This window comes from Ovis aries, chromosome 14, assembly GCF_016772045.2.
Source record: "Ovis aries strain OAR_USU_Benz2616 breed Rambouillet chromosome 14, ARS-UI_Ramb_v3.0, whole genome shotgun sequence".
NCBI classification, from domain to species: Eukaryota; Metazoa; Chordata; class Mammalia; order Artiodactyla; family Bovidae; genus Ovis; species Ovis aries.
This window is the reverse complement of record NC_056067.1, coordinates 23,719,753-23,733,043: the sequence shown is the minus strand read 5'-3', so window position 1 is coordinate 23,733,043 and position 13,291 is coordinate 23,719,753. Positions and strand designations below refer to the sequence as shown.

The window sequence follows — 13,291 nt, the reverse complement described above, 5'->3', positions numbered from 1 at the left end:
TGCTCTAGCCCACACGCCTCTTGGCGCCCATCCGAACCCCAGCAGCCCTTACTAACTGGCCTCCCTGACCTTTCCCAGCTGCATATCTGATCCCGATCCCCTACTTTAAAACCTTCCATGGCCCTCAGTTCCCTGCAAGGTGACTCAAGCGTGCGTCTTCTGCCTCAGCAAACACCACTCCCCACTCTGACATTCTGAGCTCCTGCCACACGGGTTCTCTTTCATTCCTTGGATACTCCCTTTTGCTTTTTTAGTAATGTTCCCTCTATCTCAAAGGCTCCTCCACCTGATCCCTTCTTCTGATGCCGTCACGCCTACTCATTGTCAAGAGTCACCTTCTCCAGGTGTCAGATTCCTTTGTTACAAGCTCTCAAGGACCACATTCTTTTTCTTTAGAGCACCTGTCTCAATTTATCCTTACATGCTCATAAACACTCCTGCTTAATCATGTCTATCTCCTCCATGAGGCTGAACACCTTGTGAAACAAAGACCACCTCTGTCATTTTAACATTATCTCCCGGAAACCAACTCAGCAGGCCAGCACATTAAAAAAAAAAAAAAAATCAATAAATTTGTTGAGCTACTGATACTCCAGCTCCAAAATCTTTCTAACATTAAAAAGGAGAAAAAAAACTATGTGGGAATACAAATAAAGAAAGGAAGATTAAAGATGTAAAGATTATAACTTTCTCAATTTGCAAGATTGACCATAGATACAAAAGGTCAAGAGATACCTCAAGGTCTATCAACAAGAAAAACATCCTATCTACTAACAGAATAATTTAGGATTTAGGTTGAACAGACACAGTCCATATGAGAGCTCTAAAAATGAACAACATTAGGAGGTGAGGACTGCAAGAGACAAGGGCTCGCAGGGGACAGGAAAGCCTGTACTGCACACAGATCTGGTCCAGCCGTGGAGGTTCTGTAATCCCTGATGACACAGTCACAGTTCCGGGCTGCTCACTGTCTCTGGTCTGATCCCCATCCCATCACACTGCCCTGGTATGTGTTTCTATGTTGCTTCTGGGCATTCGCGAAATGCACAAATAAATATTCTCACCCCAATAAAGGTAAGAAAAGGGAATAAGCTATTGGAAAGCGAGGATTCCTCCACCCCTTTAAGTCTTAGGGGCCTATGTGTTATACCTCAGAGCTTACACAGACAAGGAATGTGAAGACGGCTAACACGTCCAGAAATTGAGATGGCAAACAGTGGGGAACAATCCTGCCGTGTAGGGAAGAGGCTGAGAGGTAAGGCAGACACTCCCAGGTCCCCACCCCGCTCAGTACCAGCACCGTGGCCAGTCTGGGGGAACGCGCCCACTCTTCAGCTAAGCTTGGTCTTAAGCCCCGGCACAAGAAGCATCCTTGTGGCCTGGACAGAACACGAGTCCCATGTGGCCCCCTGCAAAGCTCCTACTTGTGGAAAAGATGTCCACAGGGCAGTTTCCTCGCAGCCTGCATGGAGTCCCAGCAGATGGCGCAGTCATCGTTATTGACAGCCAGCTCCTCTGGAGTTGCCACTGCAAACCTGTAAGGAAAAAAACGAAAACCATCACAGAGCGCCCCTGGCAGGGATCTCTGTCAATCCCACAAACACTGAGCATCACTTGCATCACAGATTTCACCTTTCCATCAGCACAGAGGAGTCACGTTCAACATGAAATCTCCACCCACGAAAACCATGACAACCACCCTCTCTCCAGAGGTCATCAAAGAGCAAGAAACCCATACACAGAAACCGACTGTGTCGTAACGTAACGGCCCTCGTTGATGACGGCATGAGCGGACATTTCTGGGTAGACCAGGAGAGTTAAGACACCTCAGAGAGCCAAACTGCTCCCCTGCACACAAAAAGGATGGCTGTTACTCTCACACCTTTCAGGCTGGGTTTAGTCTCAGGATGCCAAGTGAACACCTCAGTGAGGTTAAGAGTGTGAGAGACAGAATGTATGTTTGTGTGTGTGGATGTAAGCATGCATGTGTAAGGAATAAAAAGGGCAGAAGCCCAAGGAGACTTCCATTTAAAAATAATGATGATAAAAATAACGATGTAATAAAAGAACCTAATATTTATCCAGTACTGTTCTAAGTATATTATGTTCATTATCCCACTGAATCCACCCAACATTCCAGGAAGAAGGTATTATTATCCCTAGTCTTAAGCAACCCAGGCACAGGGAGCTAAGTAAATTGTCCAGAATCACACGGTAACTAAGCAGGCTTCACATCTAGGCAGCCTGACTCCCGAGCCTGCACTCTTCACCATTCCATTAACAGCTGAAAAAAGCAGGGATATAACCCAGGCTCCGTCATTATTAAAGATCTCAAACGTGTCAACCTGCTGACTCACCTGGCTTCCATGTTCCCGACCACTCGCAAGTAGTTCTTGTGCCGGCGGATGCGACGCTGCACTTCATGAAACAGGTAACGCAGCTGCATGAAGATGACCAAGCTGGCCATGGACAACCAGATGTTGCCAAACAACTTGATGAGAGGGAGAGAGAGTAGAATGCACAATAAGGGTCAACGCGAACTGGCTAGCGCTAAGGGCGAGGCCAGCGACGGAAGGTCTGAGTCGTGGGTAAAGGTGAGCAGGAGCAGGCACTGGCGAAGCAAACGCGCATACTTCTCTCACGACTCTCAACACTGCCCATGCTCTTCATTCCATCCACAGCCATCTGTTCTGAGGAACTCACCAGAAAGTTTAAAGCTTTATGCCAAATGATGTACATTCATGCAATTATAAAACAGAAAATCAGGAAACAGACCAAACGCCCAGCAGGGGAACAGTTATACTGTGAACTCACATAATGTAATATTATATATTCATTACATGTATCATAAAATATAATTATATCCTATTATATTGTATATATAACATTTTGAAGATTAATAAAATGGGTAAATAATATTTTAAGTGAAAAGAGGAAAAAAGTACTTCAAAAAAAATAATATATGACCAAAAAATTATATAAAGATGTGAAGAGGCAAACAACTGAATAAAATCTAAATACTCATTATGGGATCAGGGTGTTCAACAGCTAGGGGTAGAGAATTGAAGGAAGGAAAGTGGTCAAAAGGTACTAACTTTCAGTTATAAGATAAAAACTTAGTGGGGATGTAACATACGACATGATAACTATAGTCATAACAGCGCTGTATAATGTATTTCAATTAAATCATCATACTTCTGTTGCGGAATTTTTATCTTAAAGGTATTAAAATGATTTAGAAGAAATGTTGCTAGCATAGGAAGGTGCACAGAATACAACAGCTACAAAAACCTAAGCTATATGCCCAATACATGATGAACATATGGCTGTGAATAAATAAAGAAGCAGTAACCACCAAAAAAAGTCAACACTTAACTTTGGACATTTGTTGGTGGGGTGGGGGGGGGGCTTTTTTTTTAAAGTACATTTTCAAAGTCATTTTTTAAAAGTACACTTAGAAATGTGCTATGTTCAACTCCCAAATTTTTAAATGCTACTTTGACTGGCTTACTATATAAACAAATTGCCCATCAAATATGTTGATTCTCACCATTCTGAGATCACTGAAGTGCTAACCAGGGAAGCAGGTTTTCAACATGGTGATTTCTTGCACACCAAAGTAAAATGCAAACAATGAAGTAGGAGAAATTAAGAATAAAGACTTTGCTTTTAATTACAAAGATGGAACATTTATGCATCCATGAAGCACCTAACACTGTGGGAGTCCCCTTTACCACCTACAAAGTAACTGCTAAAGATCAGAAGCCACAGAATCTATGAGGAGAGGAATTCTCTTAATACCAAGCTAGAAGAATTATCTACTGACTTTGTCAGCAGAGTGAGTTAAGTCTCCTGGGAGGACAGCAAGCACCTCTTGAGCTGGGCACCAAAGCTGTTCCACACTGTTTTACACCCATTGGCCAGGAAGAAAAAAAAGGGGAGGGGCACAGTTGCATCATTTTCATAGTCTTTTACGTGGGTCATCCACAAATGTTTCACTTATTAAACTCTGTACTAAACAGAGTTCCTGATTCTAAAAACCTCAGCTCTCTCTGTAGGAGTTCCCTCTGGGAAACTTACCAACATGTGAATATGGTGCATGAGGTCCAAGGACAAGAGAGTGAGCTCCATGACGAAATCTGTGTAATAGACATACGTCCCCTTTCCTTCCCATGTCCCTTCATGGTTGAGGTCCCAGAGGTGAATTACATATCTGCCACGAACAGAGAAGAATCGTGTTAATGATTTACTGTTGCAATTGAATTTGTTTTAAATAGGATAGACTCATGTTTTTACAATTTTTTTACACGTTATATTTTAAAATCAACTGTACGAGTAGACTTCCATCACCTCCCTCCCAAATTTCTACTCACCGTAAAATCACATGAGCAGTCCTCACTGTCACAAGAAGAGACTATTTTAAAAAAGAGAGATTTTTTTTTTCCTTTTAGTAAAGTTTAGGATTGCTCAGACCAAATTAACTTTTGCAAAATGATAAAAGACAAACATTTCTCAGTTCAATTAAAAAGCAGGTTGTTCAATGGCTGTGGGGGTGAGGGGGACTTGGAGGATGGCAGTCACAAGCTACCAGTTATAAGGTAAATAAGTACGGGGGAGGTAATGTATAACATGACTACAGGCAATAGTGCTGTGTCGTATACTTCAAAGTTGTGAACAGAGGACATCCTAAAAAGTTTCATCACAGGGAAAAAAACATTGTGGGAGTATTAAGAGGATACTTATTGTGGTAATAATCATTTCACAAATTATTATCATCATTATGTTGTACACCTTAAACTTATACAGACTGTATATCTCATTAAAACTGAAAGAAAAAAAAAGCAAGTTACCAACCATTTTAGTCCATGTGCTTCAAATTTGCATTGCATATTCTCATGACCTAGAAACTCAACTTTTATTGAGCCTTTTCCTGTTTATAGGTGACAACCAACTACACCTGTCCAGCTCCTGGGGATGCCTTCCACAGTCTTGAGGTCACTGAGTTTGACAATCACTTCTATTTTGTACAGCACTGAATCATCGTAACTGATAACCTGAAGAGGCTGTCTGAATGCCTGGTGACCATTTACCCAAGGTGAGGTTTAGACCCTGCTATCCTAGACATCTACGAGTCCCTGCCTGCTGCATAATGCTTTCTGCACCCTGTTCATTGACACAGAAGAAAACCGAATGCATGAAATCAATAACAAAATAAGACCTTCATGGTATTTTGCATTATAGAAACTGATGCTAAGAAAAGTTTCCTCTTAATCTAGAATTAAACATAAACATTCTTAGAGATTAGAAAACTTTCATTTACAAATAGAAAATATTTTGCACAGAAGAAAAACACTATAAAAACATGATTTAGTTCAAAATATCAAATCTATAAGATGGTATTTTATCTTAAGAACTTAATGAGCTAAAATAAAAATATGTACTATGACCCAATAGATCTATTTTAAGTATCTTTATTTTTAGGTATAGCTTTTTTAAAGTTTGGCCTAGTAGTAATTAAAAGCTCAAGAAACAAAGAAGGAAAACAATGTACTTACACTACATTATACTCCAAAATGAACACTATTAAGCAAAATAAATTTTAATCCTATTCTAACAAATTCCCAATTAGCAGTTTAAACTTACAGTTTTGATATTAGCCATCTATTAATAGTGATACTAGATATCTATTATTTCACTCTTTCATTAACAGCAATTATGGACAAGATAAGAGTGTTTTTCCTTTGGCCTGAAAAAAAAAGCAAATATAGCCACTGAAAAGAAAGAACATACAAAAAATCTGATTTCCATTGAACAGAAATTGGTATTTTCAGAAAGGTTTTTAAAAGTACATTTTCAATATACATGTGTATCTCAGATTATTCTCTGAAAATAATTAATACAGTTTCCATATTTATTGTATTATTTTGTAAAACCTTAATTTATGGCCTATCTAAACTAACCAATTACAGGTGGTAGTTAAGGCACTAAGCTAAGTCCAACTCTTTGCAACCCCCTGGACTGTAGCAGGTCAGGCTCCTCTGTCCATAGGATTTCCCAGGTGGGATTACTGGAGTGAGTTGCCACTTCCTACTCCAAACCAATTACAGGGTATTTCCCTATTGTTACCAAGCACTGCTTCTTAAGGAGAAAACCTTTCCCACTTTGAAGCCATAGACCTTGGATTATGCTAATTTTACCACTTAGGAACTTTTAGCAGTTTAGCTTCCATGCCATTTTTCCATTCATAAACAGGCATGTAAGGTATTTACAACAATCCCCAGTGTAGAGTAAGCACTATGTATGACTGCTGGCAAAAATAATTACAGCTGACCCTTGGGCAACAGAGGAGTGCCTAATTTATCGTCAGCCCTCCATATCCAATTCCTCTGCATCTGTGGATTCAACCACCCAGGGACCGGGTAGTACTTCCTCCTGAAAAATATCCACATGTAAGTGGACCCACACAGTTCACATGTTGTTCAAGGGTCAACTGTACTTTTCATTAGGCTGTAGCAAGGATTACATGAAATAACACACATAGAAGCATTCAGTACCAGAACCCAATCTAAAACAAAGGAACTCCAAAAATGTTTGTTAAAATGAAAGACCAGCTATCCATCACAGGTGAAAAATAATCTGTCAACCACCCTCTAGCTTCCTTGGAAGTACACGGGAACACACCAGAGCAAAAGCCTATGTCTGTATCTTACCTCTGCAGCCATGAAAGCCAACGTGTGCATCCCATGGGTGTAGCCCGTGACGCAACAGACGACTGCTAATCCACAGCAGGAAAGCAGCATGGCGATCAGGAGGGACAGAACTCGGCCGTGGCTGCTCATGGGGGTGGTGGGAGAAAAAGAAAGCTGGAAGGACAAAACAGAAGAAAGAAGCTCGTCTTCAGCATGGCAGGGTTAGACCTGACCGAGAAATTTGAGGTTAATCTTGGTGTCTTTGTTGGGAAGTCTGCACAGAAAAGTATCCCATTACCAGATGGTCAGAATTCTCCAGCCAACCTCAATATGAGTATGCGCTGGTACCTTGAGATCTTCACCGCTTAATTTAGGGATCATAATATCCATGATATTTTCATCTCAAATTCTCAAGAATCCTCCTACTGGTGGGGTTACAAGCCTCTAGAAGCAACTTGCCAGAGTTCTGTCATTCTCCCTCTGGCTTCAACAGGACTCTGGGCAACACCGTGTTCTGTCGTGCTCTTTCTCAATCTTGCTCTAATCCTAACCCCTCAAGGTCAGCTGGGGGGACATTCCTAGCCTGTTCACAGCTGGGACAACTGATGTGTACTCCAGGTGAAGATGGACCACTATCATTGTGCTATGTTAATGGTACACAAGCAGAGGCAACAGCTTGGAGAAGGGAGGTCTGGAGCTGTGACTCCTGAGCAGGAGACTGTAGATACCAAACCAGCTGGGGAGACAAGCAGTACCTGTTCATGGCCCGGGATGGGAGCTGAATTCCGAAAACAGCTCAAGGCTGTGGAACTGAGATCAACCCACAAAAAGGTGCAAGGACCACCATGGTCCATGAAGACTGCATAAAGAAAGGGGCAAAGAGCACCGTGGGGTGGGTTTCACAGAGCAGTAGGATGGCAGGTGCCCATCTGCTCTGGATCTATGAGATTAGTTCGGGAGCACTCAGGAATGAAGATTCTCCTGCACAACTCTGTAGCCAAAAAGCAGAACTTATATCCCGATAGAAAAGGATTCACTTCTCCAGGGACCAAGGGAGCAAAGGGAGCTACCTCAGCGCTGGCCCGGGGGTGGAAACAACATACACTAGTCAGAAAGAGGAGCCCCAAGGGCCAGAGTAAGAAGGGAAAAAACGGAAGGAGATTAGAAAGCATCTGGAAGAGATCAGCTATTTTTCCAGTTTAAGCTTCCCTTTCACTGTGATCAAAACAGTTTGTGTTAGATGAACTGACCCCACATGGGCTGTCATGTAACACTACTGGGGAGGGGAGAAAGCCTCCTGAGGGGACATTGTCCCTGCATGCCTTGGGTGCTGCAGAAAGTTCCTCAAGAAACAGGAAGGAGGTGCCTGAGCCAGGAGCCTTCCGTGTGTCACGGCTCATTCGTATGACACCACTCAGACCTGCCATGTGTATGCCTAAGCAGGAAAAGAAGAGCTTGGGTAAAAACTCACATATTCAAACCGGTCCTTGCAGAGCTGAACCATCAGGTGCAGAAATACCAGTCCAGCAAACCAGAGGCACCACATGACCACTTCTTCCACTGTTTGGACATTCAGCACCCCGAAAATGAAAATGAACTTGTAGAAAATAAAATTCCAAAACTTGTCTTTGAGGTGCTAAAAAGAAAAATATTCGCAAAGGTGAGTACCATTACACCTAACCCGTTCTAGAGATGATAAGCTGGCTTTTAAGGAGGAGAGAATATTCTATTCTCTGTTTAAAAACACTTGTCCATGACAAAACCAAAGGCAAAGAAAGAAATGAGTCCTGTGAAGAACAAAAGTAAGACATCTAGGAAGTAATCTATAGATTCTGGATTGAATTCCTCAGTCAGTTATGAAATTTTAGACATTAAGAGTGGAATAATATTAGTTTAGTATAATATTAATAATATGTTATATAACAGAATAAAACACAGAATAAAAAAGAATGGTGATAGCTACAAGTATCATTTTTACTACTTCTGCTCTCTGAATTCTTAAAACAAAAGAGTAGACATTCTTTTTTTTAAACATCCTTCAGATTCAAAAATAACATATGCTAATTTTCCAGCCATAATCAATAATGTATGCAAAAGTACAAAGAAAAGGTAAAACAAAAATGATGCCTTAACATTTTCATGCCATTTTCTTCCTAAATGTAAAACACTGATTGATGCCAATGAACACTGTCTGAATAGACCACTTTAGTGGTTACAGATGGTCACTGAAATGTTTTTTCACCATTCAAAAAATATTGCAATGAATATCTTTGTACAAGATTCTATTTATTCAGCAATCAAAGGTTATGGGTGTTATTATAGTTTCTAATTATAAGTGTACATGCCCACATAAGTATATCTGCTTTATTGTACTCTTTCTTACACTAAGAATATGCAGTTTTAAAAATATTTACCATCCTGAAAAAAAAAAGAAGGGCAACGAGGAGCATCAACCCAACAGATATTAAAAAGCACCATCAACTGTGGTGGTGGAACCCAAGTGTGGAGGAGGATGGAAACACAGCTCCTAAGGTACTTTTATATAAAGTTTTTAAACTGTGTAAATGTTTCACCAATTCAAAATTTTAAACAGAAAGAAAAGCAAAATTTAAAAAAAAACAGAAATAATTGAACCCACATGTGGAACACATTGATAACAAGACTATTTAAAGATAAGAGTTATTTTGAGAACTTTAAAACACTGTACTGTGCCTAGACACCCTTTGTTCAGAGAATAAAATGAACTAGGAATCCTTAGTGAATGTCTGTTTCTAGATCTGGGGCAGGAAGCATGAGGTGAAGCTAGAACATTCTGTGCCCTGGTTCTGAACCTTTGTTCCACCATCTATTTCCTGTGTGGCTTTGGTTACCATCCCCATGCTTTGGTTTCCCATCTATAAGACAGGTCTTATAACAATAGCACATATCTCATAGAATAGTTGGGGAAACTAAGTAAGTTAATACATATATTGTGCTTAGACAAATGCCACAGTAGGCATTAAGTGCATTTAAAAAAAAAAATCCTTGTTCTACACCACCACTTAACAGTTTAATATTTGTCCCATTTTAGGTATTCAATGTCTTTGCCCCTAGTATTTACTCTACTTCTTTAACATTAAGCACCCAGAGAGTAAACCCATGTCAACTCTGTAGAGCTCTAACTCAAAACAGTGCTTAGTAAATACTACAGGATGACTCTGGTCAAAAATGGTCATCACAGAACAACATGAAAGGCGTGATCTATACAGAAAAAAGAGTGACAAATGTGCCGATTATGATTACCTCCAGGTATTTAAAAATCTCTGTAATACTTCAAGGTTAGTTTTCTGTAAATTTTGAACTGGTATTTAACATTTTAGGAAACATAAAGTGGTACATAAGGCTCACGGCTGCCAGAACAATCCACCAACAATTGGACAGCTTGCTTGCCCTGACTGATTTCTTGCCCACAAGTTAAAACAGAAGCATCAAAGAAAGCTTTTGGGGACTACCCTGTTGGTCCAATGGCTGGGGGCCCGAGTTTGATCCCTGGTCACGGAACTAGATCCCACATGCCACAACTAAGATCTGGTGCAGCCAAATACACAAATTAAATTTAAAAATTTTTTAAAGTTTTTGGATGCTGTGAAAAAAACTATGTTCTATTAATCCCATCTGGGAGACCTCTGGAGTTGATATTTTGCAGAAAGTGCTCAATACTCACTAATGAAAAACTGGGGGGAAAACAAACAGCCCTGCTCTTCACAGCATCCGAGGGCTCAATCACACAGTAACTGCATTTTAACTCTGCCCAGGACCTCTGCTGACTTGATAACAAGAGATTTGGGTTGCAAAGGGTATGTAAGGGGTGAGGCCCCTGTGTACTGTTAATGTATTGACTGTAGGTTTGTGTGTCTTAACCACTGGAATAAGACAAAGTACAACATAATTCTGCTCATATGTTATCGTTAAAAAGGCCAGTTCTAAAGTCTTACTTTAAAACACACTATTCTATACTCTATCCACTAAAATCCTTTGGGGAACTGCCAATCTGCACAGTATGTTCGTGGCATTAATTCTTTAATGAAAGCACATCCTGCTCATATATACATTCTGAGAATAATGTTCAAATGTCAGACTATCTCACCTGAACACTGACTTGCAAAATGGGAAATCTTAATATTCCTTTCCAAAGGGAAAAACTAAAATCTCTCAGTAAATTCCTTTGGAAAAGTACCCATATTCTAAAGAATGATATACATACAATTATTCAAAAAAAAGTCAGAGCTTCTTTCAGAATTACCTCATAAATGTCATGGGGAAACAGCACTGACTACAGACTGCGGGCTACAGAAGTATTTTACCAATGCCAAATCTCCTGATGTTGATCATTGTCCTATGGTGATACAAGAAAAGGCCCTTGCTCTCAGAAAACATATACTGCACTATTTGAGGTTCTATATGATGTCCCCAGTTTACTCTCAAACAGATGAGAAAAAACATATCTAGATAAAAGGTGAATATATATAGATAAGAGGTGAATAGATATAGATATTTATATATAGATAAAAGGTGAATGTTAGAGCAAATGGGGCAAAATGTTAGTAACTCTGAATCTGGAAAAAATCTATATGGGAGTTCTTCATACTATTTGTGTAACTCTTCTGTAAGTTTGAAATTATACCCAAGAAAGTTTTTGTTTTTTTAACCTAGTCACAAGAATGCATCCTTGCTGTGTGGACTTACCTGTCTTTCGCTCACTCGAAGAGGGCCAAACACAATACACTGGATTAGCTTAGCCACCAACATCAAAATGCAGCAAGCAGTATTCACTAGAACCTGTACACAAACCAAAGAAAGGAAGTTTATTTCCTCTTGTTGAAAAGTAAATGCAGCTCTAAAAATTTTCTATTGGGAATTCAGCCAACATTCTAATGACTGAACCTTTCCAGTTTTCTACCAGTACAAGATCAGCAACTTCTGAAGAGGCACATTTTTATAGGTGGTAGGGGTATGGATGAGGAGTGGGGAGGAAAGGTACCAGCTTGGTGGTTAACTCACAGAGCCCTGTCCCAATGTGTACCCTTCAGAAAGCCATCATCCCCTTCAGTCTTAACTGAATTGAGTGTAAACTCTGCACTGCATGTGTAAAACCGTATACACCTTAGAAAACCGTATCTCCGAGGCATATCAATTCTCACATTAAGATTTTGAACAGTCTAGAAGAAAACTTTTCCAGAAAATGTAGTTATCATGAACAGTAAAAGTCCAGCACCCAAACTTCCTACGCGGTTCTGTTCAAAAACAGGAAATAGGGAGAAGAGGGTGAAGGGTCACAAAGAGTCTACCAGATCATGGAGAATTGAGAATCAAAAACATACACATTTTCAAATATACTGCAATGGGACAAAAGATACCTGTGCTTGGTGCTGGCCTTAAAGGAAAGGTTCCGGGGCATCTGAGGGGAGCAGAACCAAGAAAGCAGGAAGAAAGAAGAAAACTGGCAGGAGGAGCTGAGAACTGCAACCATGAGACGCCAATGACAGTGCAAGGCCTTCTTCACCAGCGAGTGGAGAATTTCCTTAGTAACCAAGAAAGACCTTACACCCAAACAACAAATCTAATGCTTACAAATGAAACTGTGGGCTGCCCCAACTCAGAAGTTAGTCTGGCACACCACCTTACTGATGCTCCAATGATTTTTAAAACCAAAGAATCTGAAAAAGCCAAAAGGACCTTGATGCAGAACTGTACAGAGGACTTTTAGTTAGAGCAAATGAAAATGAACACCAACGACAGAACAGACTGAAGTAGTCTGTTCAGTCTTTGTTTCACTAAGTGTACAGGAAGGTGGAGGTGCCAGATTCCTCTTCCCAGGTCATCCGTCCCTCTACTTCTAAAAGAAGCAAACGATGTTTTCAAAATGAGTAAATAAAGGAAGGTGACAGAAGAGGGTAATATAAGGAAGGAAACTCCCTAGGATCTCTTCAGGTTCCTCTTTGTACTTGACATTACCCAGCCCTTTGGTAACCCTGATGCAATATGTATCATGAACGGTAGCCCTGATTCATTACAAAAGAATAAATTATGTTTAGTTACATTCTGCCTGTCTAATGGGACAAGGAAGCATGGGATGTATTTTCAAAGAACTAAAACAAAAATAGTGCTGAAAAACGAAACTGTTCTGGTAATTAATTTCTTCAGATAACCGGAAAAAAACCGAAATTAGCTATCCAAAACATCCTAACCTCCTTAAGTATTGTGGAACAGCCCTATTCAAAACATTTCAACAACTTGGATAGAATACTAAATTTTAAGGAGATGAAATGGATGTTTAAAAGGCTCATCTTCCTTGTGCTCTAAATCAGTTAGTGGGAACCCCAATCATGTCACTTAAGGAAAAAATGCCATAGACAAAACTACAACCACAGTTCCTCATGCCATATACCCCAGCTAAACCGGATTTTTAAAATCAGCCAAACACCCATTCTCAGCCTAATTACAACACAATTTTTTTAAAAGTCTTCCTGTTTTTGCAGGTAGGCATATGAAATGCAGAAATAAATTCAACATATTTAGCACCTACCGGAGAAGGCAATGGCACCCCACTCCAGTACTCTTGC

At 40.2% G+C, this 13,291-nt stretch overlaps 1 protein-coding gene across 1 annotated transcript in view; it reads right to left on the bottom strand.

Moving 5' to 3' along the window:
• The window catches only part of AMFR (autocrine motility factor receptor), a 44,594-nt gene that overhangs the window by 18,702 nt on the left and 12,601 nt on the right, over positions 1-13,291 (bottom strand). The window contains exons 2-8 of the mRNA XM_027977849.2: positions 11,415-11,507; positions 8,161-8,325; positions 6,711-6,863; positions 4,374-4,414; positions 4,081-4,213; positions 2,358-2,491; positions 1,425-1,535 (exon numbers count right to left, since the gene is read on the bottom strand). Of these exons, the coding sequence (XP_027833650.1) occupies positions 1,425-1,535; positions 2,358-2,491; positions 4,081-4,213; positions 4,374-4,414; positions 6,711-6,863; positions 8,161-8,325; positions 11,415-11,507 (830 nt within the window). The remainder of the gene's footprint in view (positions 1-1,424; positions 1,536-2,357; positions 2,492-4,080; positions 4,214-4,373; positions 4,415-6,710; positions 6,864-8,160; positions 8,326-11,414; positions 11,508-13,291) is intronic.